The 26,633-nt window shown below is 36.0% G+C and overlaps 1 protein-coding gene across 1 annotated transcript; it reads right to left on the bottom strand.

Moving 5' to 3' along the window:
- Window positions 1–26,633, bottom strand: CSRP1 (cysteine and glycine rich protein 1). The gene is made up of 6 exons (XM_026712917.2): window positions 26,573–26,633; window positions 11,978–12,090; window positions 4,416–4,584; window positions 3,235–3,364; window positions 2,437–2,530; window positions 1–1,844 (listed from the first exon to the last, which is right to left on the bottom strand). The coding sequence occupies exons 2-6, from the start codon at window positions 12,087–12,089 to the stop codon at window positions 1,768–1,770; spliced, it is 582 nt and encodes a 193-aa protein (XP_026568702.1). The 5' UTR covers window position 12,090; window positions 26,573–26,633; the 3' UTR covers window positions 1–1,767.

Below are 26,633 nucleotides of genomic sequence, written 5' to 3'. Positions count from 1 at the left end.
TTCTTTTTGACTGCTTTATTGAAGGCAGAGAAGTTTCTCTGAACATAGTTTATGTTTGTAATAGATATTTGCAACAGTTTGGGTTCAGTTTCAAAAGAAAACTTCAAAGCACAGGGATGCATAAAGGTAGCACCTGTTTAATTCATTTTAAAGAAATCATATATTTTCTCATGAGCATATTATGGCTGGTCCCTGCCACCATAGAAAAATCTTTGGAAAGTCATGTTTGGACAATTGCAATTACTACTATTGTAGCTACATGCACTTGGAAGCTTATTTTCTAACTTATTTTCGAAGCAATGGACAAGTTTAATAATAACAAAATTTTAAAATGCTACTGCTATAATTTATCTTGTGTCTACAGAATTACTGCATTTTAATTTAATCCCATATTAAGTACTGAATGGGAACTAAACTTTAAATAGGCTGAATTATAAATGAAAAATATGTGCATCAGGCTCATATAAAACTTTAGCGCAATATGAGTCCATGAACTGGGTAACACTTCAGTTTTTTAGTTAAAAAAATAAAATAAAAAAATCACAACCAAGATTGTGAACGCAGGAGTCTTCTAGGTTTAACAAAGGGAAGAACTGGAACTGTCAACTCCGGTCCCAAAGATGAGGATGTCTACAATGTTTACTTTTCCATAGTTTAAAAAAGGAATTCCAATCCATCTTAATCTTTTAAATTTTACCAATAGGGATTCATTTATCATTCTAAGGCAAAGAATCTAAGATGGTTTGTTTTTAAATGAACAGGCTATTTTGTTTGGTTCATACATCACACAAAGCCAAGTTTTCTAAATGGTAATGGTTGGGTTTATATATCATACCAAGCCAAAATCAACCAAACCACACTTCAGCTTAGTGCAATATGTGAATCTAATAATTATTCAGCTAAGTGGAAAAATGCAAAAATGAAGCAGCAACTAACTGGACATCAATCACAGTTTTCTAAAAAAAAAAATGAAATCTGAAAAAGTTGTAGATTCTGTTTATCTCTAAATGCGTAAACATTTTAGGAATGTTAAAAAAAACTCAGATGCATATGGATCTACAAAAACTGGGAAATTTGGTCTTTGAAATTTTGAAAATCAAACTGAATTCTACCAAACCAAAGTACAAAAGCAGCTTAACTAGTGACTTATTAATATATATATTCTGTTGAAAATGCAACATTTAGTTAAACTTGAGAGCTAAGACTTTTTTATTTATGTTTCCTCTGAAATTTGAGGAATGTGCTTTATTGTGCTTCTAGGCAATTTCTTAATTTGCAGTTTTGCATCCTAGGCACATAACAATCACTTATACTTTCCACAGTACTTAGTATCATAGTTACTGTGTAATTTAGTATCAAAAAATATATTCTAACAAGAATTATTTATGCTGGTCCAGATTGGGAAAAATATTTTTTGGAAGGCAACTGTTGCAGTATTCATTATTCAAAAGCAGCTACGTGGTCTGCTGCCATGTGAAACGTCAACAAAAACTGAAAAGCATGAACATATGTTAAAGGAGGCCATTATTCTAATATGAGCCATGGGAAGTGAGAGGCCACCGTATGGTTTCAAAGGACCTGTGGAACAAGGCCCTCTCAAAGATTGCCCATCTAGCAAAAAGGAGCAGCAGTTTGTTACTGTATGACTAATACGTACAAACGGGTGAGATAGCCTTATTCTTGCTAAGGATCGGATTGGATAAACTCAGCGCTGGCGAAGCATTAAGTGCTGGGAAGGATGCTTCAAAGCTGCTGGGATCTAGTTCTTCACTGAGAATGGACAAGTGCTCCTGCTCCCTGGCCAAAGCCAAAGCCTTTGGGTCCAAAGTTCTTGGCATAGCAACCTGTTGGGAGAGAAGCAGCGGAAGAAACGATCAGCTATTAAACACAGCTCTGACCTCATAAATAGTAAACATTTTTACAGAGTTATCAATGAACGTGTGCTTAGATAACAAGAGCTTTCTGTTTTCTGTCTTTCTGCTTTAAGACATAACTCCATTTTCCAACACATACTTTTTTTCCCCCACCTGACCTGTCATGCCCTTTTTATAAAATATAGTAGAGGTTTGATCAGTGGGACTTCTACCCAGTATTAATCTAGCTTGTTTAGCCATTCCCACTGGCAAGTGCAGCTAAATGAAGCAATTGGAAGAACTGTGGCTTGGTATAGTATCCTATACACCCAAACGCATCATTAGAGAGCATCTCTCAAGTAGATAACCTGAGGCACACTGCTCCATAATCAAATTGCAATCAAACAAGTAAACGAGTGTTTCTGCCTGGCACTCACCTGAACCTCCAAATCATAATCATTGCATAAACAGTATTTTTAGATTTTGCAACATTTTTACATAAGAGAACATCTCCTGCATTAGCATCCATCCAATACTAATCATTATATGCCATTAGTTATGAACATAAGGGAGACATCCTTACCCTTGCAATAGATTTCTCCATCTTTATCAGCTAAAGTTGTAGACTCCAGGCCTTTGCCACATTTTGCACATCGGAAGCAGGCCTTGTGCCATGACTGAGCATAATACAGAACACATATTGTTAGCATGGAAGTGAATTGACTTCAAAGGGACACTGACATCCTACATGAGCTTGACTAGAAAAGCACTGCCCTCCATAAAATTGAGGTACAAAGGCCAGTGGCCATTCTATCAGCTTCCCATTTCTTATACTGGCCTGTACAAAAATATTCCATTTGTTCTGAAAGACAATTGTAATATTTTATCACAAAGAAAGTGGATTCTGCATGTTTTATCAGACTTCGCAGAACATATTTGCAACATCAAATTTACAGATTATGCACAACAGTATCCATATGTAGCAAGTGATTATTTATTTTCAGATGCATGCCCCAATCACCTTTCTTTGTAATAATGATAGCCTTGGATAACCACTTAGCTTCAATTGTACCGCTAGCTTTTATTGTAATGATAGGAAACTGAGTCATCCTGAGTATTAATGAATAAAATCCCTAGCAGCCAGTGATGAAGAATGCTGGGAGTTGTGCATTAAGAGTATCAGGAAAGACACCACATTCTCCACATGAAGCACAGAATTTCAGGGAAGAGTATTCTATTCTTTCCTACAAACATATTCACTTATGAATTTGACACACAAGTATAGCTAGCAAAATTAATTTAAAATGTAACATGCAGACTTTTATATATTCAAAAAAGAGAAAGCCCAATACACTTGCTATCTACTAATAATAGTTCTTACCTTCCCAGCCCCAACCACCTTCTCTGCAGCATAGACAGCCTGTCCACAGCGAGGACAGCCATCAGATCCACCCACTTTTTGGGCAATCTTGGATGCATTAGGATTGTTGGTTGGATAATGGGGATGAGATCTGTGGGGCCAAAGCAAAAAAAAAGAATTATTTCATATTTCCATGAGTGTGTAGAGAGAATATCAGAGAGTAATTTTGGGTGTGTGGGGAGAAACCATCAGTATCCTAGGCACAGATACATAAAAAATAAGGCTGGTTTTGATTATTTATTTCATTTTGGCTTATGAATGTAAGAGAAAGTAGTAAAAATTCATAATTTTGAAACCATAGTATTAAACACTATAAGACTACTGAGTTTGTTTATATTCCCAATATTGTTATCGCTATGCTAATGGGTTAATAAATACTCAAGCTGAAAAAAGATTGACAATGTCTTACAAAACAGACTGTTTTTTTCTTTCCCTTCCATTCTCTCAGTTTAGTTTGTATTTGTTTTTGTAATTCTTTAAAAAAATATATTAAAAAACAAAAACGGGCTGGTTTAAAGGTTTTCTGCAACAAATTCATAATTCTGTACTTTATAGCCTTCAAATTAATTTGCTATAGGTATTTTTCTATACAAAAATTACTGATCAAAGACACCTCCAAGCTTTTGCTCTGAACATCTAATTGGCTTTAAAAACCTCTTATAACTCCTGCCTCTGCTACTGAGTAAGTTGCTCTGCTTTCCACTCCAAAATCTCAGGGAATGCAAACTAATACTGGCCAAACACTTTCTGGTAGCCACATTTCTTCTATCTATGCTTATTTCTCACAAGTAAAAACATGTACATTTGAACAGAGAACAAGACTTTGTAGGGACCTAAAGAATGCTGGGTATACACATTTATCAATCTTCTTTCACCCACTATTTTTATAGTTCAATAAAAATCTAGCATTTCATATAAAGAGGTCATAATTCTATCTAGGTAGGTTTACAATGAATTGCATTTTGGACCTAGGATTATGTTTCATAACAGAAGAAATATAATAGCCTACTTCGCTGCAAATTGGATTTTTATCTAGGTGGCATCTACTTTCTTCATAACCACAAGTGTTTGAATAATGATATAAATTCAAATCAATATATTAAGCAATCACACTTTGCAGATTTCTTATTAGTACAACTCACTCTTCAGGTTTGATCCCCAATGCTTCACCCTTGTCCATGCTTAAGGTCCCAGCTCCTTGTCCATAGCCATAGCCTTTCGGTCCATATTTCTTCCCATAGCATGACTTGCAGTAGATCTCTTCTCCATGCACAGCCACTGTAGTGCTATCCAGGTTCTTCTTGCAAACCACTACAACCATTTGGGAAGGACAAAGATAAAAAAAATGTCACCTTTATAAGCTTAAGTATGAGACCTGATTTGTAATATAGGCAACTAGGATATTTGTGGAATCGCTAAATACCACTAAATAGTACATTATACAGGGTGAACAAGTTTCAGCATGGAAGATCTATTACCATCTTTTCCAAGCTAGTGCCTTCTATAATGTTGGTCTACAATTATAACAGAGGGAACCAAGTTGGATAAAAGACTGATCTATCAGGATGTTCTACAGTTCATTTTTCTTTTCTTTTTTTTAAATGCACCTCTATGTTTTTTTGGGGGTTGAAGCTCTGGAAATAGTAAATTAATATTTTTCTCTCACACATTTTCTTTAACACGGCAAAAATAAAAGGATCTAATTGGAGAAATCACACAGAGCAAAGAAGCTACAAGTAAGGATTTGTACAGAACAACTTAACTTGAGCAATTTGGTCAGCCATAAACTATTATTTTATTTCTGAACTTCCATTCACAAATAGAAAGACAGAAAAAAACAGAAAAAAAATTGGGAGTCTTTCAACAGCGTATGCTTCTTAATAAAATTTATTATTGAAAAAAATGCTATTGGACTTGTAACCCCTTTTTCCTATTGTAGACTGTCCCATATAATGTCTAGAAAAAATACACAGGGAAAGGTAAAACATCACATTAATAGAGATAATTTTGATCATAAACATAGGTTGTGTAGTTGAGTTTTTAAAAAATCAGGTAGGAAATAGAGAATTGGGCTCAACAGGCAAGATACTCAGAGGAAAAAAATGGTAGATACCAAAGAAACACCACATTATTTAAACCACCAAGACAACCAAACTGATATTCATCAAAAGAAATAGTCTCAAGTATGAGAGTGGCCAATACACATTAAGATTTTTCTGTCTTTTTATGCAAAATCTGGATCGCTCATGAGGCATATGTTGTATTTATTACTCTATTGCCTATATAATGAAGTTTTCTTGTTTATCTCAGTATTTTTCAAGCCAATTCCATGGCATTCTATTTGCAGTATATTTAGATTTCTACAATTAGCAGTAATAGTATATTGCTTGATGTGTCTTAAAAATGGTTAAATCAGCCTTGGAGTGGCCAGCATGACCTTGGTCTTTCCTTTGTTTTTTCTTCCTAGGTCATTAAATGGCTCAAGGAGCACCTGGACATGCCTGTTATAAGGGGTCCTTGGTGCTCTCTGACCTTGCTTGTTTTCTTGCAGATGTTTCATTACCCTAACTAGGTAACATCATCAATGCCTGGTTATAGTTGGTTATAACTGGTTATCCTGTCATAAATGGAAAGTGCTGCTAGCATCTGAGGATGGGTTGCATTGTGGAAATATTCTTATGCTGGGGAAGCAGAGAAGAGGAACAGCCATCAGAATAAAGTACAGCTTAGCAGATGACTAAGGGTGAAGGAGAAGGCATGGATTCTAGTAAACTAACAACAGACAAAACAAAAGGAGAAACTGAACCCATCAGCTTCCTCATTCCAGCAGAGATGCTGAGAGCCATCAGCCAGCTACTAAAGCATCTTCTCTTCCCACTCACCCCACAATCAACATAGACTGAGTTACTGTAAAAAGTCAACACTAGAGCCAGAATTCATGACAGCAATTGACATCATCTGAAGCTAACAACCTTCATGACCAAGAAATCTGCTTTACTATAATTCAACCAACAGAAGACCAAACTGTTCACAGGGCTATTTTAGAACTAGACTATAGGCATAGATACTAATATAGACAGAGTATAGATTTAATGTGTGTGTGTGTGTGTGTGTGTTGGCCAGAGAGGTTGGATTCTGCCCATTTAGTAACATGATTACAACAGCAATTGCCTGTAAAAAGAAATATATATATAACTTGGCTGCAGCATAGGCTACAACCGAAGCTCTCTTCTTGTTGTGATGGACCATAGCAGCTAGCCTTTAACAGAGTTTCCTTTTGAGCCACAATAAATTGTCTTAGTCTTAAGGAATGCAAACAGAAAACCAAATATCCTCTCAGGAATGCAGTAGAGGCAACAGTAGGAGCAGTCTCTATATATGGAAAACACGAAGGCTGAATTTCTCATCCTGTTGACCAAATATGGCGTTTGTCTCCCTGGGCTGGCAAAGGGTTGGCTGAGAAAACCACCAGGCAGAGAAGTAATAAAATGTTTAGCCATGAAAGGAGGATCTTTAGAAGAACTCTCCCCTCCCATAAAGAAACAGCTAATTCTTCTTTTATTGTCCTGGAATGGAGTTTGTGCTTGCCTGCTCCTGAAATCCTATAAATCACTGTGGCTTGAAAACTGGCATTTTAAGATAAAACGTTTCCTTGTACTGGCAGAGCCATATTTAAGGCATTATCTTTTATGAATATTTTATTTTTCCAAAGCTGTCCGTATTACTATCACAAAAGTTTTGATTCTATCTTAGAAAATAATAAGTTACCCAACTGTTTCTTCAAATTTTTGATGAATTATTACAAAATTCCTAATATTAATCCACTTCTTTGGTTATCAAATCTTCAATATTTGAGTGTGTGTGTGTGTGTGTGTGTGTGCATGCGTGCACATGTGTTTTTTGTGTGTGTTTGTTTGTGTATTGAGAAGAAACTACAAAGAAACAAAACAACAATGCCCTCCCTTTAACAATTCTGCAGCATATGCACAATTCCAGAGAAAGATAGTGCCTATTTTGAGCCCAGGATTCTCTTTTTTTTTCTCTTCTCCCAGGAAGAACGTCAATGGGAAACCTTGCAGGGAAGGTCTCAACTTGCTTGGGTAATTCTATGCAATCTCTGCCAGTCCTTCTGCACTAGTGAATATATCTGAAAGAATAATCCAGTGGGTCATGGGTTGTCTCGTATAATATAGATTATAGTATAGTTTATTAATTGGTTAATCTTATTGTGCTGGTTAGACAGTATATAGTTTAGGAATGTGAGTTTCCCCCTTAAGGGAATGCTTCATGGAAAATGTAGTTGATGCTTCATGGGAAGTGCAGTTTATGTCACGTGGTCAAATCTGTACTGATTGGCCAATGAGTTAATCTCTGGTTGGACAGGGGGAATTCTTTGGCATTCTTGTCTGGATCCCAGCATCGGCGGGGGATTTCTTTTGCTCTTAAAGCCATGGGATAAAGGTCATCTTCTTTCACACTATTAAGGCAAAGATTGGACATTGGAAGAATCTCTGCGTGACAGTAAGTTAGGATTTGAGAATATCTAATGGACCCAATAAACTAATTTGTATGGAAGCCTTTGTAGTGTTTAACTGCCAGTCCCAAGCTGTTTTGGAAGCATTCAGGAGCAAGGGGCAGGAAACTTATGACCATATCAAAAATGTAAAACAAAAATAAAATACAGGATCTAATTCCAGGGTAAAATAGATCAAAGAAAATACAGAAGTAAAATACATATGTGGTAAATAAAAAGACTCAATATTCAAATAAATATATCCACCACAGGGACTCTTCTAGGTGATCTCTGAGAATCAGTCATGATTGAATGGAAGAAAAAAAAAGAGGTGATAAATTAACATTGTTTATACTTGTAATGAGGGGGAAGCCATTTCTTTATAAATTTCTTTTCTTTTTCTTTACTTTAATTCTTATTTTTGTTCTTTTCTGAATTTTTTTAATTTTTGTTAGTTTTTCTTTGTAATTGTAATTTATAAGAGCAATGATGGTGCAGTGGTTAGAAAGCAGTACTGCAGGTTAACTCACTGCTCAGGAGTTTGATTTTGAGCATCTTAAGGTTTCCATCCTTCCAAGGTTGGTAAAATGAGGACCCAGATTATTGGGGGCAATATGCTGACTCTATAAGCTTAGAGAGGGCTGTAAAGCACTCCAAGTGCTAGTGCTATAGTAAAACTATTTAAAAACATGAACTGGTCTGATAATTCATGCAAATGTTGAATAAAATTAGATACTTACAAACTGATTTTCTGAACTGAGTCAATCTGAGTTAACCATTTAGATTGAAATACTGATTTTTTTCTGAATTAGTACTGTGAATTGTATTGCAACAATAATCTCAATGGAATCAAGAATTCCCTCATTTTAGATCCAAATTCTACATCCATAGATGTTAGGGCTAAGATTTCTTTTAAAAGTCAAGTAGGCTCCAAGGGCAGTATCTTTGGTACAATGGTATTTACAATTGTCCACTTCTGGGAAAAACATGGCTTCCAGCTACTGTGGCAGGTCAACCTCAAGGAGCTCAATCCCTTTAATGTTTTGAGGGAACTCCAGGTCATGCATACTATTCATTATATTTCCTCCTACTAGCTACCATTTAGCTTATGCAACAAGCAAAACAAGTCTTAGGATACATGAGATTCCTAAGCAAAAACAAAAGGTCAGCTGACTGGCATGAATACAAATCAACCCTGGATGCAATAACAGGGCTGTGAATAAGAACAAAAAGCTTTCTATTAAAATCTAAACATCAGCTGGTGCAGAGGCTGTATGTATTCCCAGCTTTACTGGGGGAGGGAGGTGGCTCTAGAGGTATAAAATCTACAAGTTCACTGTTGAGTAGATCAGAATCACAATATCTATAGTAATGAGATCAGATGCTAATATGAAATAATTTACCCAGAATACATAAAAAAATCTATATTTACCAATTGAAATATATTTGCTAGCAGTAAATAGAATGCAAAATTATTTAGGCTGTAATTCTACACAAGACCAAGGGGTGATTCTATTTAGCTCACTGGGTCCTATTTGTTGATTGCTATGATATATCTTTCAATAAATCAAGCTTTTGTGTTATAGAAACTTGTAACTTAGCAAGAGTATGTCAACAAAATTGAGTAGCAAGAGTATTGAAAATATGTTGCTGTAACTAGTGAATGAAACTAAAAATAATAGAACCAGCCTTCCCCTTTATCCTTCTCATGTGAATCATTTGAATTTTTATTTTGTTTTGTTGACTAATGAACCTTTAATCTGACAACAGACTTGGATATCTAAAACTAGTTGTAAAACTCTTAATTTGAAATCTGGGCGTTCTCTAGGAAGTACAGCTTCCTAATTTGTTTTTCCCGTGAAAAGGCAAATAGAGATCAACATTTGATCTAAGTAGGTGGTTCTCTGTTTTCTTTAGTCAGAAACTTCCTGATCAGAAACGGGCAACCTACAGTATAGGTTGGTGTAATATAATATTGCAATGTAATGTAATATATACAACTTCAACTGATTTTTATGTAATCTTTCATTAATTCCAAAAGCCTTCTGCAACCAATCAGTTTGATCTTCTAGTAAGAATAATCTGTTTCTACTTGCATTAGAAAGTTAGAGAACAAGAGTAATAACATTTATGTATTTATAAAGGAGAAGGGGTCAGAGAGAGGGGACGTGTGTCCTCATCCCCATTTCTCAACCCATATACCCAGGGAATAACTGTAAGGAAATTCGGCCACGTTCTCTCTGTCTCTGGAAAGACAGGAAAATAAACCTTGCATTGCAAAAGGAGTAACTGTCAGGCTGTTACATCGCAGCGCCATGTGGTTGCCACTTTAGATCGCCGCACTCACTTCATCAAGCAGTAGCATACTCACACCAGCACGCATATGCATCCTGATATTCGGTCTAAAGTGACTGGAAAATATAGTCCCCCCCCAAAGTCACTTGGCAGGCAAAATACAGGATGACCCCCTCCCATCACCAAAGTAGCATCCGCTAAATCCTTGCAATACTGGGCAAAGGTGGAGAGAGGGGAGCAGACAGAGCCGAATCTCTCTCTGTCTCTCTCTCGCTGCCCTAGTGAAGCAGGAAACGATGGGCAGCTATTTCCGGCCTTGGTAGGTGCTGGATGCGTGATCTGCTCTCCACCCTGAGACACTGGCCCACCCCGCACTGGGGCCAATACTGCTGCTGTTTCCAGAGGCAAATGGGAAGGGTCACATTGTGGTTCCGCATTGTAATGGGCTCCAGGAGGAGGAGGGGATCTCATCTCCCCCATTGTGAAATGCACCAACTTTCACTATGCTGCTCATGGCGGGCAAGCCATGGAGGCAGCAGCAGTAGCAGCATTGGGAGCCACAGCAGAGGGCTGAAAGAGCTACATGCGGCTTCAGAGCTGTGGGTTGCCGATACCTGGCTTAGAGTGATGAATAAAACCATTGTAGCTATTGTGCACATAAAGTATGAACTGTCTTCAGAACTACTTTTTGAATATCATCAATGTTTAATGATGTATATAGATTTCATATGTGTTTTCTTCTGCTCTTTCAGCCAGTCTCAATCATACTTATAACTCAGAAAACATTTGTTATAAATTCTTCCATCCCATGAACGAAAAAGCTGAAATGAATGTGTTAGTTTTCCAAGTGAAACAAAACAGAACTATAGGTTTTCTCTATTTAAATTGTAACAGAGAGGTTAATTTTCCAGATTTTTAACTTTACCAGGGGCTTATATTTTGACTTATTTTGTGGAAGAGTGATTTTTTTAAAAAGGGAAAAGGCAATATGTGCACAAGTAGAAAGTTATTAATTGACCCCTCTGATAACGTGGCTGGGGATTGGCTTTACTTTTTGCCAAAAGTTAAATGTGATGCTGGAGAATGCTTTAATTTAGTCAAAGTAATGTTTTTCCATTAATCCCAGAAGGACAAAAGCTTGGTTTTGGAAAATATGTCTTTTCCAAGTATGTTAATGCTAAATTACATTTTATTAACATAGGAAGAAGTTTGGTGTAATAGTAATTGGAGTAGAGCCAAAAAAAGATAATTTTGAATAGTTAGAAATGATTTCTCTGGATTTTTAGAATACTGTATTGAAGAAACATATTGACCTAGCTTTTTATTAACACAATGGAAAAAGCAATTAAGTAATTCCATGTTGAAAAATTACATTTTATGTATATTGTAATGTATATAGTACATGGATTGTTTTTTTTTCCTAGCAGGAAGAGATGGCTTCTTATACTCTTTTAACATCTTTTCTCTCTTCTTCCTTTGTTGACATACTATTTAAGTTTCATATTATACCTTCCTATGAAAACAGATCAATTTGTTCTATTTCAACCGATCTAACAATTCTTAAATTCAGAAGCTAAGAATTTTAAGGTAAAGCAATACATTAGATAAGAAAAGAGCTATGTAACTATAAATGCCTTTGGTGAAAATATGCTGATAACAAATATCTAATTTTCATCAGCTTTCCTTCCATTTTTTTCTTCCAACTGATTTTGCAATAAATTAAAACAAAGATTGCTCTGTGATGGCACAGCGCAAAACCCCTTGTCAACTTACTCCTCACTTGCAGCTGAAAGAAACTGTTGATATACAATTCCGGTTAAAGTAAGTTGGGTACAGCATATTAGTGTGGTAAAAAAACCCAAACTAAAACATAAAACTTTGGACTTGAATACTCACTGCACAAAAAGCAGGATTTGTGGAAACTATTGCCTTCACATTGTACTTCCTCTGCAAAATACACGGTTTTCTGGCATACGCCACATTTCTTGCCTCCACCCCAGTTTGGCATCCTGTAAACAAAATGAATGAGATAAATGTAATTATTCAAAAATAAACCAAGAAGGACTTAAACGTGTATCATTTAACTGTATTGATGAAACTGCTTTAGCGTCAACCAGTTAAAAATTTCTACTGAGAAATTATCCAAATGGCCTTTTAGCAAAACCACATAGAATTCAGGTATTTACTATAGCTCTGTGTAGCTAACAATCATCATTAAAAATGTTTTAAGAAAAATAAATAATCCCACTGGGAGGGGGAAATGAAAATTTCAACAACATAACGGATAAACAAAAAACAAAACAAAGCCATGTGTCTACCACTGTATTCCAACATTCAGAACATGCCTTCTCCTGGGCTAGAGACCAAAGCCAAACATCTCCTGAAACCAAGAGGTAATAAGCAGAATTCTCCTAGGGAGGAAATGCCAATGCATAGGGGCAACTATTTACCAAGTCTGCATTACTATTACTATTAATCCTTCCATCTTTCACCCATTTCCTCACACTTATGATTGTACGACATAACCTTGTTGCTTGTATCCTAATGATTATTGACTGTTTCCTAGTATGATTTGATAGCTTATTGTACCCTATGACTATTAAGTGTTGTACCTTATGATTCTTGATGAATGTATCTTTTTTTTAATGTACACTGAGAGCATTTGCACCAAGACAAATTCCTTGTGTGTCCAATCATACTTGGCCAATAAAGAATTCTATTCTATTCTATGTCCAATGGCACTTTCAGATAGATAGATGAGGTCTTAGGGGAATTAAGTCTTTTGATCTGTCAGATAATTAGATGAATAAAGGAGGAAAAGGAGGAGGCAGTTCCAGAGATAAACATGTTCAGAGCCATATAGGATCACTATTCTGACCAAGGCTTCCTGAGACACCAACAGACACATGTTAAATCCAGAACCCTTTTATTTTAGTTTAACAGCTGTGAATTATCATCATTCACAGCCCATAACGAGTCTCAACCAGTTATAAATAGTCCCATCGAAGTCTACCAAAGTTCTTCCAGAGAAGTCTGATAAGAATGCACCTTTATCTTATTTGAAGTGCTGCCAACTACTAAAGTACCAATTAGTTTTTCAAAACCAAACGGAGCACAAATTCACCATGGAGCTTTCAGGTACCAAACCAACCAGAGTGAACAACGTTGCTTCCTGCAAAGGTTCTTGTCCCTCTGTACTTCCTTTTTATCTTATGGGAGAACAATCACCTCCAAGCCTTACTCCCAAGTCTGGCAGCTCTGTGCACATGCACACTGGGAACAGGTTTCCCTTGTTCCTCTGCCTTACTGCTGTCAGATTCTGGAGGTTCTGGAGTCAGCACATAATTCCCAGATGGCCCTGGCCCCATTTCTGTATCAGATGAAGGACCATCTTCCAAGTCCTCCCCAGAGTCCCGGACTTGCCCATGTTCTTCCCCACTGTCCGATTCTGCTTCCGTCTCCACAGGCTGCTGGCAGACCACAACAGTCAAAAAGGTGACACCACCTTGAATCACACTTGGAAGCCAACCGGCAATCAATATAGCTTCTACAATAATGGGATCAGCTGAATAATTGGGATACATATACTTCTATCTGGGCATTCATACACATTTTATACCAGGTGTAGCTTCTGAATGCTTTTCAAGGGCAATTCCATGTAGAATGCATTACTACATAGTAATTCAAACAGAGGTGATTATGATATTGCAAAAAAAAAAAAAAGGCTTCTTGATCCAGGAATGGCTACAGTTAATGGAACAGAGGAAATTATGCAAGAGTCCTATTAACCACAGCTTCTTATCTGCTCCTTGAGCAGAAGCTCCAAGCGTAGGAAGACTCCCAAGCTGTGGGATGACTTTAAGTGGGGGAGTATAACTCTGTTCAGAGCCAAAGATTGTACTATTCCAGAAACATCTGGCCCATGGACCCAAAGCTATACTGATTGGGATGCATTCAAGACAAATCTGTTGTTTTCTATCAGACCTTAACAGCCTTCAAGCACTGGTTCAGCATTTCTACTCCATCTCCTGTTCAGCAGAGAGCTGAAATATATAACCAGATGTAATCAGCCCCCTGATGCTACCTCATCCCATGTTGAACTAAGCTCATATAAGGAAGGCACCCATTGTTCATCCCGTATCTTTTAATAGCTGTGCAGGAAGGAAACTTAAACAAAGCCTCATCCATCATTATAGTACCCCACAACTACCAAAACAAAGACACGTAGAGAAGAGTGGTGAAAATGTAACCAAATAGACAAAGAAAAAATAAACATAGCATCTCTAGGCATACACGGCAAGTTTAAAGGGGTGTTGAGTAAGGAAAAGACCAGGCGCACAAGAAGGAAAGGTCTCCTGTAACTTGAAATAACACATTTTAGCAACGCTTGCATTCCTATATCATAAAAACAAGGCAGATCTGCTGCAATTCTCTGCAAGTTTCTTTCCAAAACCTTCTCCAAACAGAGTTCCCTTTAGGCCTGCCTGTGAATCACCAAACAGCGTCTGAGGTACAAGGAAGTGAAGTCTGAAGTCCATCCTTTTCAAAAGTTTTTCCTTCTGATATGAATCAAACTGCATTAAGAATAAGAACTGAATTAAGAATAAGAAAGAAAATGTTGTGATATTAGAGGATAATTTTGTGAATACCAGGACCATCTACTCCCAAACTATTAGAAAACTATGGTTTGTTCAAAGAGAAACATGTGTATAAAATGAAACCTAAAAACAAAACCTGTTGTTTATCTTGCCACAGCTGCCTTTCCTCAACATCCTGCAAACTAGCTGTGTTTTGTGTTCCTCTCAGCCAAATCATTAGATTACCTTGGATTCCTACAGATTGCCTTAAAAGGAAATAGAGCCGTCTGGCTCCAGTGTTTGGGTTTTTTTCCTCACTAGGGCAGCGGGCCAGGAAAGAGGCTAGTCCTGTCTTTCAACAAACAGGAGTGTCCCTAAAGAACTGTTTCAATGTGCAACCATGACAAGCAATACATATAAAGCAAATCTCTTGTGGGTAGCCTTGGCAGAGAAATCTCCATGTGATCTTGACAAAGAATGACTAGAGGTCAAAAACACAGGATCAAGAATAATTTTCAGTGGCTTCTCATGAGAAATGCATTTTTCAACATGTCTTCTGGATTTTAAACTAATTGAACTACTTCCTGATAACCTGGAATGTCTCCTAATACTCTAAAGGTTTGATCAAAAGATGTCTCGATTGTAATAAAACTGTGATGAGTGAATAATTAAGGGAAGATATTTGGTTTTTATACTAGAATTCAAGATTATTTCATCTACCTGCCATCACCTTCACAAAAAGGAATGGTAATTTTCATGCTATCAAAAAAATAGCTGTTGGTAGAAATATCCTTCTGGGTTCAGTTCCAAGTGGGGAAAAAGACACTGGAAACATGGAGGCTGTTTGGAAAGATGGTTTAATGGTGGACAGCAGGACCACATGGCTTGAAGCTCCAAAGTGAAAAGGATGATCACATGCTTCAAAGTGAGAAGAGAAGGTCAAGAAGGAAGAGATCAAGAAAAAGGCTGAGGTGCTGAGAGTGCCTGGGTTTTATAACCTTTGTTGGGATTTGAATTGGAGCTTGTATTTTGATTGATTGTCAGACTCCCGTGAGGCCATGCAGGGGCAATTCTGTAGGCTGTCCTGAGTTCCAGGCTTGGTTGATCCTTGCTGGATGATGATGCACTGAAAGGGTTTTTGAGCAATTGCTATAGCTTTACCTGGAGATCTTTCTTATGTAAAGTATTCTGGCCCAGGCCTTAATGGCCCACCCATTAACAAAGGTGGGGGTGAGCTTCTGCTTCTGAGGTGAGTTTCTGCTTCTGAGTTTCTACTCTTTTTAGGAGAAATATTCTGCCTTTTTAATATTTCCTAGGATATTTCAATTTTCTAGGAGAGGGGTGGGTGCTAACTTCCTACATAGCATGTTGCAAATTATAATTTTATATTCTAATCTTATTTTAAGTTCTATTTTTCTGATTGATATGTGTGTGGGGGGTGTAGAGAGGGGGAGAGAGAGAGAGGAGGAGGAGGAGGAGAGAGGAAGGGAGGGGAATTGAGAAAACTACAGAAAAATAGAACTTGTCTTGAATGTCAGATCAAATATTCGTTATAACTAGGAAGTTACCAATAGCATCTGAATTAATGCTGTACCGCCATGAAATATGAAGAGAATATGAAGCATGAAAGAATGCATGAAATTAAGATATATCAGCAGAAGGCTTTCAAACTGCAAGATTCTATCAGTCTGAACAGGAAATTCACTGGCCAAAATGCACTGGATGTGTCGAATTCCAGTTTCTAATCTTCACATGACTTTAGTTTTATTTCTAATGAGGCCATTGTTAGATAAAAGCCAGAGTTCTGATTAGTGCCAATTCAGATTATTTTAATTCAGAGAGAAAGATGAAAGGATACTAATAAACTAGCATAATTCAATTTTCCGGTAAGCTGCTAGGGAATCAAATAAAATACTCTGAAGGCTGCAGTCTAATTATACTTAGTCATATATGCTTACAAGTTATTAATTAAAATAAAGGCTCACAGGAAACTGCCTTAGTCTGTTCACCTATTTAGCTTATGCCTTGTTTGATTCAGTCTCAAACCCATTCCAGTAATACTTTTCTGAGATCCTTTAAATGGAAATGACAAAAACTGGATTCTGAACCACTGAATGCGAAATACTGTGTGCACTTTAACTTAATTATCTCAGCCTCTCCAAGAAGAAAAATAAATGTATGGACATGGATAGGCCCTGCTGAGTGAGCAGAATTAGATGATCTGGAAAGTGAAGCATTTTCAACAAATATTTTAGAATCAAGAAACTTTAAGTATGTGTTTCATCCACAGAAGAGAAAACGTTGATTGTGCCAAGCCAAATGAGTACAAAATGAATACAATGATTCTCTCCTCTGTAGCTTTGGAGTTAGTAAATCTTTTTTAAAAACTATTTAAAAAGCCGAGCCACTTGGATCAGTACTTTTACTTAACAGATTTGATCAGGGTTGCTAAGTTAAAGCTTTAAATTTAACCAAAATGTTTTTTGGGGAATGTAATAAGATTAGTGACTCCAATGTTGTTTAAAAAAGCATCTGTATCATTTTATTGTGAACAAAATGTATCATAAAGAATTTGCCTTTGCCTTGTTTTGGATTTTTCCCCCAACTTCCTTGCCTGGTCTACAGTTCTGATATTCTCTAATAATTTATCATCCAAGTCTTAACAAAGCCCAATTTGCTTAGCTTTTGAATCCAGACAAGGTTGTACAGATAGCTATCAGATGAAACAGCATAAGAAAGTGATGAACTGGACCCACTCAATCCTTATTTCTACATTATGATAAAGAATTTCAGCTAGTCAAATCTCATTTATACTGATGGGTTCACTTTAACCAGATTAATCTATTTATAAGAAAATTGATCCAACACTCTTCAAAATGCAATGAACATGAAAACACTAGACATAAGTTAAGACTCGGCTTAGCTAGACATGAATACAAAATTATTATTAATGATTCACATATTAAATATAAGTCACAATTATTTATTTTTAGCAGTGATATATATTCATCATGCTATATTATGCCCAGTGCATAAAAGGAACAAAAAACAGTATTGTCAAGCAAAATATGCCTAAACTGAGTTTATATTATCTTTCTTCACTACCCCTCTCCATATATTTCAATCCCTGCAAATCATTTTTGCTTCCATCAGGTCTATCCACTTGTCCACATCAGGTTTTCTCTTTAAACCTCACTTCTCTTTGTGAGAATCTCATTAATACTACCCAACCACTAGTTTCCCTATCTTACTTTTCTTCTCAACCCATTCTCTTGCTCCTTACATGTGTTTTGTTATTAGATCTTCATTCATTCTGTTTATAAGATCAAACTACCCTAACATGCTTTAGTTGTACAAGGAAATACAATGAGAAGTTTTAGATGGAAATGTAGTTGATAATTATGTTAGATATGAAGAAAATACAGAAAAACTGGCCTAAAATGTAGAGGTTAAAGAGATACTAGCATTTATCAAATGATTACATGCGTAGTAATGTTTGACTTTGTTGTCATCTGCTGTATTTCATGAAAAAAGATCAGTGATACCATTTCATATGGAGCAGAAACTTACACATAATTCTCAATCTTTAATAAAATGGACAGTAGAAGTGCAGAAAATATCAGCAAAACGCATGATCCAAATACTTTCCTAAAACTTGACTAATGGGTATATTTTCTTTATGCAGTAAAAAAGTGTATCTACATAATAACTCCAGCATGTCAAACCTCAATGAAATTTTGAACTCATTAATCAAATCAGATGTTTTACTATAAACAACAATCAGCATAATCAAACAGAAATACCTTGTTTTCTAAATATTTATTCTGAAAGCATAGATATTTAGTGAACAATTTCCTCTGAAGTTTAGTTTAGTGTCATTGCACCTTGTATAACGAAATTAAATACCATCTTCAATGTACATTATGACTATGAAAATAAACACAAACACACATCCTTCACATTCTATACATTGAATTGAAAACCCCTGATATTGCATCGATATTGCACTATACAGTAGAATTCAAAAGAGCTACTGCCCTGGGATAGAAGCTGTTTTTCAGCATATTTCTCCTTGTTTTTATTATCCTGTACCATCTGCCAGATGGTAATAGTTCAAAAAAAAAGATGCCAGGATGAGATGGATCTTTGAGAATGTTTTGAACTTTCTTAAGGCATATTATTATAAATATGACATTTATATGATCACCCATCTTAAAAATAATTCTGGGTGGTTCACAATAAAACAATAAAAACAGCACAAATACAATTATTCTTTTATACACACACCATGGTGCCTTATATTTAATCCCAGTGAACAATATATAATTGAACACTACTTACCTTATTTATTTGTTAAATTTATTTGCCACCTATCTTGCTGTGGGGCTACTCTAGGCAGCTTGATTTTATACCTTTTAAATATTCAAAAATACTTCCTCTCCTAGTAAGTGATGGTTTTCAGATTGTAATATTCCTGCCTAATGACTCAGATAATGAAAGCAATTCCTCTTCTAGTGCCTATTACAGAATTTAAAGAAAAAACTGAAATGGTTCAGGATTGTTACAAAGGTAAAATCATTCTTTGGAATAAAAGGCAACTATCATTTCTGTAATTTTTCTAAACAGGTTGATAGAAGTTTAGAGATTCATTTATTGATTTTTTCAGATCCTAGACCTGAACCCAAATTCAAATATGTTTTTCTTTAACTTTTAGGTAAAGCCATTTTGAACATTTTGAATTTACACAGTTATCCATAGTGTTAGTACCCATTTCCTATTCAGATTTTTAAACAGTATTTACTAAGTGGGCAAAAAAAAAAAACCCACAACCTTTCTAGGAAACCAAAGAGTACAAGGTGACTGCAAGGCAATAGTCCGTGGAGGGTATCAGAACTGGAACTCAAGAGATTTGTCACACTTGCTCCAGTTGCAACCGGAACCTTCCAAAGGACACTAAGTTCACACTTCCTTTGCTAACAATCTTTTGGAAATTGACTTTTAACTGCTTTAAGGAAGTTGGACATCTTCAAACTGACAAAGCTGGAAACTCTGGGTGAGTGCCTTCAATCCTCCTCATGACGTTTTGGCTGAACAGACTAAGGGCTCTATAAACATTGGAATAGTGATTTTGAGTATTAAGGATAGAAATTAATTCTAAAGAGTACATTATTGTGGGGAAAAAATATTTTCATATTGAAGACATAATAAGATAAGCAACTTATAATGGCATTCAGAGACATTTTTGAGGAATTGCATCGGGATCTTGTTGTCTGTTGTCTGTTTTTAGGAACAGTGATTTCTCAGATGAAGCAGTTTTTGCAACTAAATCTGAAAGGATTTGCAATTAAATCTGATGGCATGAATAATTTGTTATTAGACATAAAAAAAAATTAGATGAGGTTTTAAAAATTAATAAAGAAATAAAAATATCGATCCCGGAGCATAATTGGAATCATATATTCATATCAGATTAACAAAAGAGGCTTTTTTAAAGTTTTGAAATAATTTGAGATAAGGATCATTTGGACGGATTAAGGAGCAATTTTGTTCTGCGAAAGAGCAAGTTTGTTTACCCAATAGAAATTAACATAAAGTTGATTTATTTGATCAGGGCTAAACTGAGGCATGTTCTTTTTAGACTTGCTGACATCTAGACTGGAAAAATATTGTGTATTGGATTTATTTACAGTTAACATGGTGTTTTAAGCCTTTGTCTCTACAACCACTTCATATATTTTTCTCTGACAGCATCTACATTGTCTGAGTATTTAATTGTCTTTGCACTTAAAGTAAGAAATCTTTGTGAGCTTGTTCTCTTTAAAGGAGATATTATCCCTCTTTGTTATGTTAAATTTCAGCCTTTTATTTATAGTAGGGTACTGGGGCCACTTGATGCCTTCTAAATGTGGATTTGCTTATAAATTAAGAGTTGAGATATGGAATGATGAGCTTTGTATTTTTAATATTAGTTTAGGACTCTACTTGGACTTCTTGCTGACTCCTGGATTGGAGCAAGCACTAGACATTAGGTTTACCTATAGTTCACAGTTGAGTTATGGTTATATTTGCTAATTAAAAGGGAGAAAGATTACAATTGTTTACATTTGTTGTGACAAGAGTAGGAATGTCACTTTCTTAGGATTTTTTCTTTTTCTATTATTTTACTTTGTTTTCTTGCACCTTTTTATCCCCTTCTTTCTATTTATTTTTTTCATTTTGTATTATCTTTTGCTATAGTAATTACAAATTTTAATGAAGTTATTTTTAAAAATGAAAATCAGTACATCAAGGACCAAATACTTGTGTTTGATAAGGAAAATGGAGCATGCAATTGCAGGATCTACATAAATGTCAAAAAGCTAGAGCAAATGGATTGATTTGTGTGTCTTAGTATAATTTTTGCTAAAAATAAAGGAACTGAGGGGAGAAATTTTAAAATGTGCAAATGCTGTAGAAAGATACAGCATAATCTGTTATGAAAATGAAAGTAATTGCAGAAGCAAAAATGCTGGTATTTAAGAGTACTTCTGCCCACATTGGAAGTGAGAACTGAACACGTCAAGAGAAATGTAAAACTCCAATATGTTAGTTAAGAAGTATTGGTGGTTTTAAAAAAAGGAAAGCTGAAATCAAGGATGGGTTTTTAATCAATGTGGATTTCATACAAAAGTGGAAGACTTCTATGAAATAACTCCAAGTTGAGGTGACTTAGTCCTAAAATGAGGATTCAACTGCAGAATTAATGTATGAAGGAAAAGTAGATGGACAGAGAAAAAAAAGAATGATACAGCTATTTCTTATCTCATGTCATTAATATTGGAGGCATATTTTGGCATATTTTTTATTGCTTTTTTGTACTCTACATAAGATTACTTATCTGAAATGGGCAGGAATAAGTATTAGCAAGTTGATTTAGAATTACAGATAGTTCTTGACTTATGATTACAATTGGACTGGAACCTCCATCACTTGTTAAGTGAATTGTGCCCAATTTTATAACCTTTTTTGCTTCAGATATTAAGCAAAAGTGGCTTCTCCCATTGACTTTGCTTATCAGACTTCAAATGGTCACTAAATGAATGGCTGTAAATTCAGGACTACCTGTACAAATGTAACACAACATTAATGGCAAATACATTTTTCTTAAGGACATTCATATGTCTGTTCCATTTGAGACCATATACGTTTTTGATTACTCCATCCCATGGAGAAAGTTATATTTACTGCATTATATTCAATTATTATTCTGTTATGAGAATAAAATTGTTTGACTATGCCTACATAAAAATAGTAATACCATTGGGTTTTCTTAAGGATCTTCTTGGTCCAATTAGTTGTCCATGTAATCTGAATCAGTTTTATTTATATTTATGACCTGACTTTTGTTCAGAAGCACAAGGTAGTTTACAGAGTGTTCCCTCCGTTTCTTTACCTCTACAACGAGATGTAGTTTGGGCTGAGAAAAGTAAATGACCAAAAGTCACCCATTGCCTTTCCATGGCTGAGGATGGATGTGAATCTGGATTCCTCTTGTACAATCATATTGGCTATTGTACCACAGCGATTGCTTACCCAATGATTTACTGTACATTCCACCTTTCCATTGTGGGATGCTCAAGGTGGCTTAGAGACATGGAAAAATGATACAACATCTCATGATGAAACAAGTTTGTTATTCTACTAGACCAGAGGTGTCAAACTTGCTTTCATTGAGGGCAACATTAGGGTTGTGTTTGACCTTGGGGAGCTGGGGTGGACATGGCCAGGATGAGCCACTTCAACGTCACTTGTGTCAGGGGTGCCAGTGGTGGCCTGAGCGCTCTGCCAATGAAAATGGGCTCAAGCGCTCCTTTTTCGGCTGTGACGGCCTCCTGCAACCTTCTGCCAGTGAAAATGGAGCTCAGGAGGGCCATGCACAATCCTCCCGAGCTCCATTTTTGCTGGCAGAGGCACTGTGAGCCAGTCCTTCACTGTTTCCAGGTCAGTCCCACAGGTCACATTTAAACACCCTGTGGGCTGGATTTGGCCCAAGGGCCTTGAATTTGATAGCCTTGTACTAGACTGTTAATAACCCAATTTTTTAGACTAACAGGCAGCCAGTAAGCTAAAAGCAAGCCAGGAGAAAACAGTTGACAGTTGGACAGAGTACAAATTGGAGAAACAAAAATGATCAGAATGAGATTATGCAAAAATTGGTTAGCCTTGTGATAATCATTCTGTTTAAGCACTCAGAAAGAGTTCTTTGTTGTAGTTCTAAAGATACACTATCTTCATCCTCTCCATCTTTTTCTTTTCCATCTTTTAGAAAAAATATTTCTAAAGTTTTAATTGTTTACAATCAAGTGGTTTTCTGAGAACATGAGAACTAGCAGCCATAAATATTGCAATACCAGAGAAGTATGAATAAGATTAGCTTAGTACAAGAAATTTAATATTGGGGAGTTCTGTACTTATTTGGAGAAAGCCAAGAAAATCTCTGGTTTCTGAAAGTAGATTAGACTAAAAGAAGAAAGGAAGCAATGTGAGGGGAAAACTCTCCACGTTATTACTAAGAAAAGTACATGGGTGTGGTTCATGTAATCACCAGAGATTGATTCATGGTATATTCTACTTTGACCTTATCTAAGGTTAAGCCATGTTCTCTACTATACAGGGAATAGTTGCTTTATTGGTTTTTTTAGTGTTGGCAAATGCAACATTTTATTCTATTGCAATTGTGGAGAAAGATTATTAGAAACTCATCTTACATTTTTTGGGAATAAATAGGAATTGCTGGATTGTTACATTTAAACTGCTAATAAAAGCCAATTACTTTGGAATCCAGTTCTGTTCCTGAAGACTTCAGACACATTCATGTAGGTTTTCTTTTAAAGCAATACAAAAATGCTTTGGCACTGCCTTATTCTAGGTTATATTCAAGTTTTGAGTCTAACCTTATAGCCCTGCAATATATCCCCTCCAAGTATCATATGATTTAAAATACTAAGACACTCAGAAAATTAAAGTTGTTGCCATAGGTTGAGGCAGATTATTAGTACTTCTCATTTAAGAAGTATCTAAATTTGCCTTCTCGCACTTCTATTCTGGTCTCCTTCTCAAAAAGACATATAATTAATGTTTTCATGGTAAAGATGAGAAAATGATATTGATGGGATACTATAACATGAAATGAAACATTTTATTTTGATTTAATTTCTTTTGAATATAATCACTGTGCATTGAAACCACAGTTTACAACTTAGTCTACCAAGTAAAACCAGCCAATGCAACAAAACTCAAATAAGCACAGGAGAGCACATGTCAACCCTGTCAGAGATTTGCCATCTAATTTCAGGTAGCCTCTTCATTCTGTCAAACAAAACTGTGCAGAGACACAGCTATCAATCAAATATTAAAAAAAGAAAACAAATCTATGTAACACAACCGAAGCAAAATTGTTTTCTTTGGTTGTTATGTCAACATGTTAAAGTTTACTGCCGGTTGCTCTTAGCAAGCTTCAAAGCTTACTCTATTACGGAAGAAACAGTCATTGATCAGACCATTGAGTAACGGAATTCTTTACCATAAATGGACATCCTTTAGCATTACAGATGAGTCAAATTCTTAAGAAGTACTGCACTAGATCAAGTAAGTTGACACTATTATTATATAGCAATATTATAATTAGGACCTTTACCGACAGGCATAATAGCAATAGCACTTAGACTTCTATACAGCTTCATAGAATTTTGCAGCCCCCTCTAAGCAGTTTACAGAATAAGCATATTGCCCCCAACAATCTGGGTCATTTTATCTACCTTGGAAGGATGGAAGGATGAGTCAACAATGTCAGTGAGGATTGAACTGCTTGGCAGTCAGCATAGTTAGCCTGCAATGTGATGGTCCCTTTTATGGCTTATTCAATTAGTTAAAACAATCCATGATTTATCAAAATGCATGCAACATATTGGACAAAGTTTATATAGCAGGCTAAAATATATTGCTGCTTGATTAGCTATTGTGACTTGTAAGCCAAGCTTAGCACAATATACAAAACTAGATATTAGGACTTAGTCTCATTTCTGTATAAAAATGTGAGTCTCATGACATTAGACTTAGTATTATTCATGCATCATAAAACAAAGAGGAGGGTTAGAAAAACTATAAAATGTAAATGATCCCAATGCATTATAAATATAGGGAATGGAGTTAAGTGCAAAGTGCAATTTACACTAGCATTTTCCTTTATTTTTTAATTTTAAAAAGAGCATGGGACATTGCTATCTTTGTAAGCTATTTCCACTCACCCCATTCCTAATATTCTCTTCTTTCTCACATAAAAATATAGTTCTATTTCAGTGAAATGAGTTTTTATATCTTTAATGAGATATGGACTCAATCCACAGGGTGCATTCATCTTGAAAATCAGGGAAATAAGACACAATCACAGACTGAATATCCTCAGTGCTTAAACCAGCATTCAGTGTATGTGTAGCATATTCTGTAGCATTTTCTGAAAGAATGATTCTAAGGCTATGTGTCAGCTCAAATCAAGTTGTCAGACTGACAATTTATAATTAAAATACTAGAAACAATAACCTTAAGGCATTTTGTTAAAGAACAGAAGACATTTTTATGTTATGCAGATCCAAGATTTTACCAAAAACCCTAAAGTTGAGCACCTGAGGCCATTAAAATTGTATTAGACTGAATTTTATATCTTAAACATTAGTGTAGCAAAGGCTGATTTTTCATGACAGTGTGAAAACCTCATCTGGAATAGTGTAAGTAGGTTAGGTTCTTCTAAAATACTATACAGTATATATTTCATTTGAACATAAAGAAATTCTCAAATAAAAGAAGTTTGGCCTTTGAATCAGGTTCTTTGGATTGTAGGGCAGATAGCTGGTTATTTTCTCCTTTGATAGAATGATCTTCTCAATAATCTTTTTTATTTATAAATTACTGCATTAAACAGAGTTCAGCAGATAAAGTTAGCAGGTGCCCACCAATTAAATAGCTAAATGTGCCTCCCACCCTATGCCAGAATTTTTAGTCATGGTTTATTGATGAAGTCATGGTAGCCTAACCCTAGATCACACAGATTAAGCAAACTAGTTTTCAACTACAACAAAATCTCACAATACAGGTTAGCAAAAAACAAACTGTTGTCTCTTACAACTCAACCAATGGCTTTAATACATAGTTTAATGCCCTTCCCCAACCTGACACCTTGCAACTGTGTTGGGAGTGCAATTCCCATAAATCTCAAGCACTAGGAAGTGAAGTGCAGAGGCACTGAACACCCTGAGAATGGAGTGCTTGAAACGTTCTTCTCATTGAAGAATGCCAGTAACAAGCAGCCTTCCCAACTCTATATCAAGAACGTCTCCAGGGATGAACTTGTATTCTGTGTTCAATAGAAGCACGCCATCCAACAGTGGTAAATACAAAGGCAAACATATGTTGGAAACGGCGCCCTACTATTACTTCACTGGACTGCGAAATTTTGCCAATATCTGGATCGAGAACTGTCATATGCGGAGGGAGTGGCAAACAGGAAATACTGTAACTAGAGTAAGTTTGCGGTTCAGGCACTTTTTATAGCAGATACATAAGAGTTCATCGGGGCTTTTGCTGCAGAGGGCCTTTTTTTAAAAAAAAAAAAAAGCAGTGCAAAATACTCTTTTCATGGGGCGTGGAAGCGAAAATCTAACAGTAACTTAACCCCCCCCCTTTTTTTTTTAAACTTACTGAGCGGGTAAACTTAAAGTCGCGCAAGTGGCCTGGCACTTTCAAAGGGGGGTTTCCTAAATTGGGCAAAAGGAGCTGGAGGAAATTGGCGGATCTCTTTTTACATGGATCGCTCGCAGCCGAGATTGACCCCGGAGGAGGAGACCGTTTGATAGAGCTGGCAAAAGGACGACCCCCTTACCTGGCTAAGCTGGCGTTGGTCGCTCCGACGTCCTGTTTCTAAGCACCCGAGCTGGCGTGGC

This window comes from Pseudonaja textilis, chromosome 3, assembly GCF_049901715.1.
Source record: "Pseudonaja textilis isolate UNSWEBS1 chromosome 3, rPseTex1.2, whole genome shotgun sequence".
NCBI lineage: Eukaryota > Metazoa > Chordata > Lepidosauria > Squamata > Elapidae > Pseudonaja > Pseudonaja textilis.
The sequence above is the reverse complement of the archived record's forward strand: the minus strand, read 5'-3'. Positions and strand labels throughout refer to the sequence as shown.

Coding starts and splice junctions, on each gene's coding strand:
- CSRP1 (XM_026712917.2), bottom strand. CDS start 12,089: ATGCCAAACTGGGGTGGAGGCAAGAAATGTGGCGTATGCCAGAAAACC. Junction 2,531..3,234: donor AGGTGGTTGGGGCTGGGAAG/GTAAGAACTATT, acceptor TATTATGCTCAG/TCATGGCACAAGGCCTGCTT. Junction 1,845..2,436: donor TGGAGAAATCTATTGCAAGG/GTAAGGATGTCT, acceptor CTCTCCCAACAG/GTTGCTATGCCAAGAACTTT.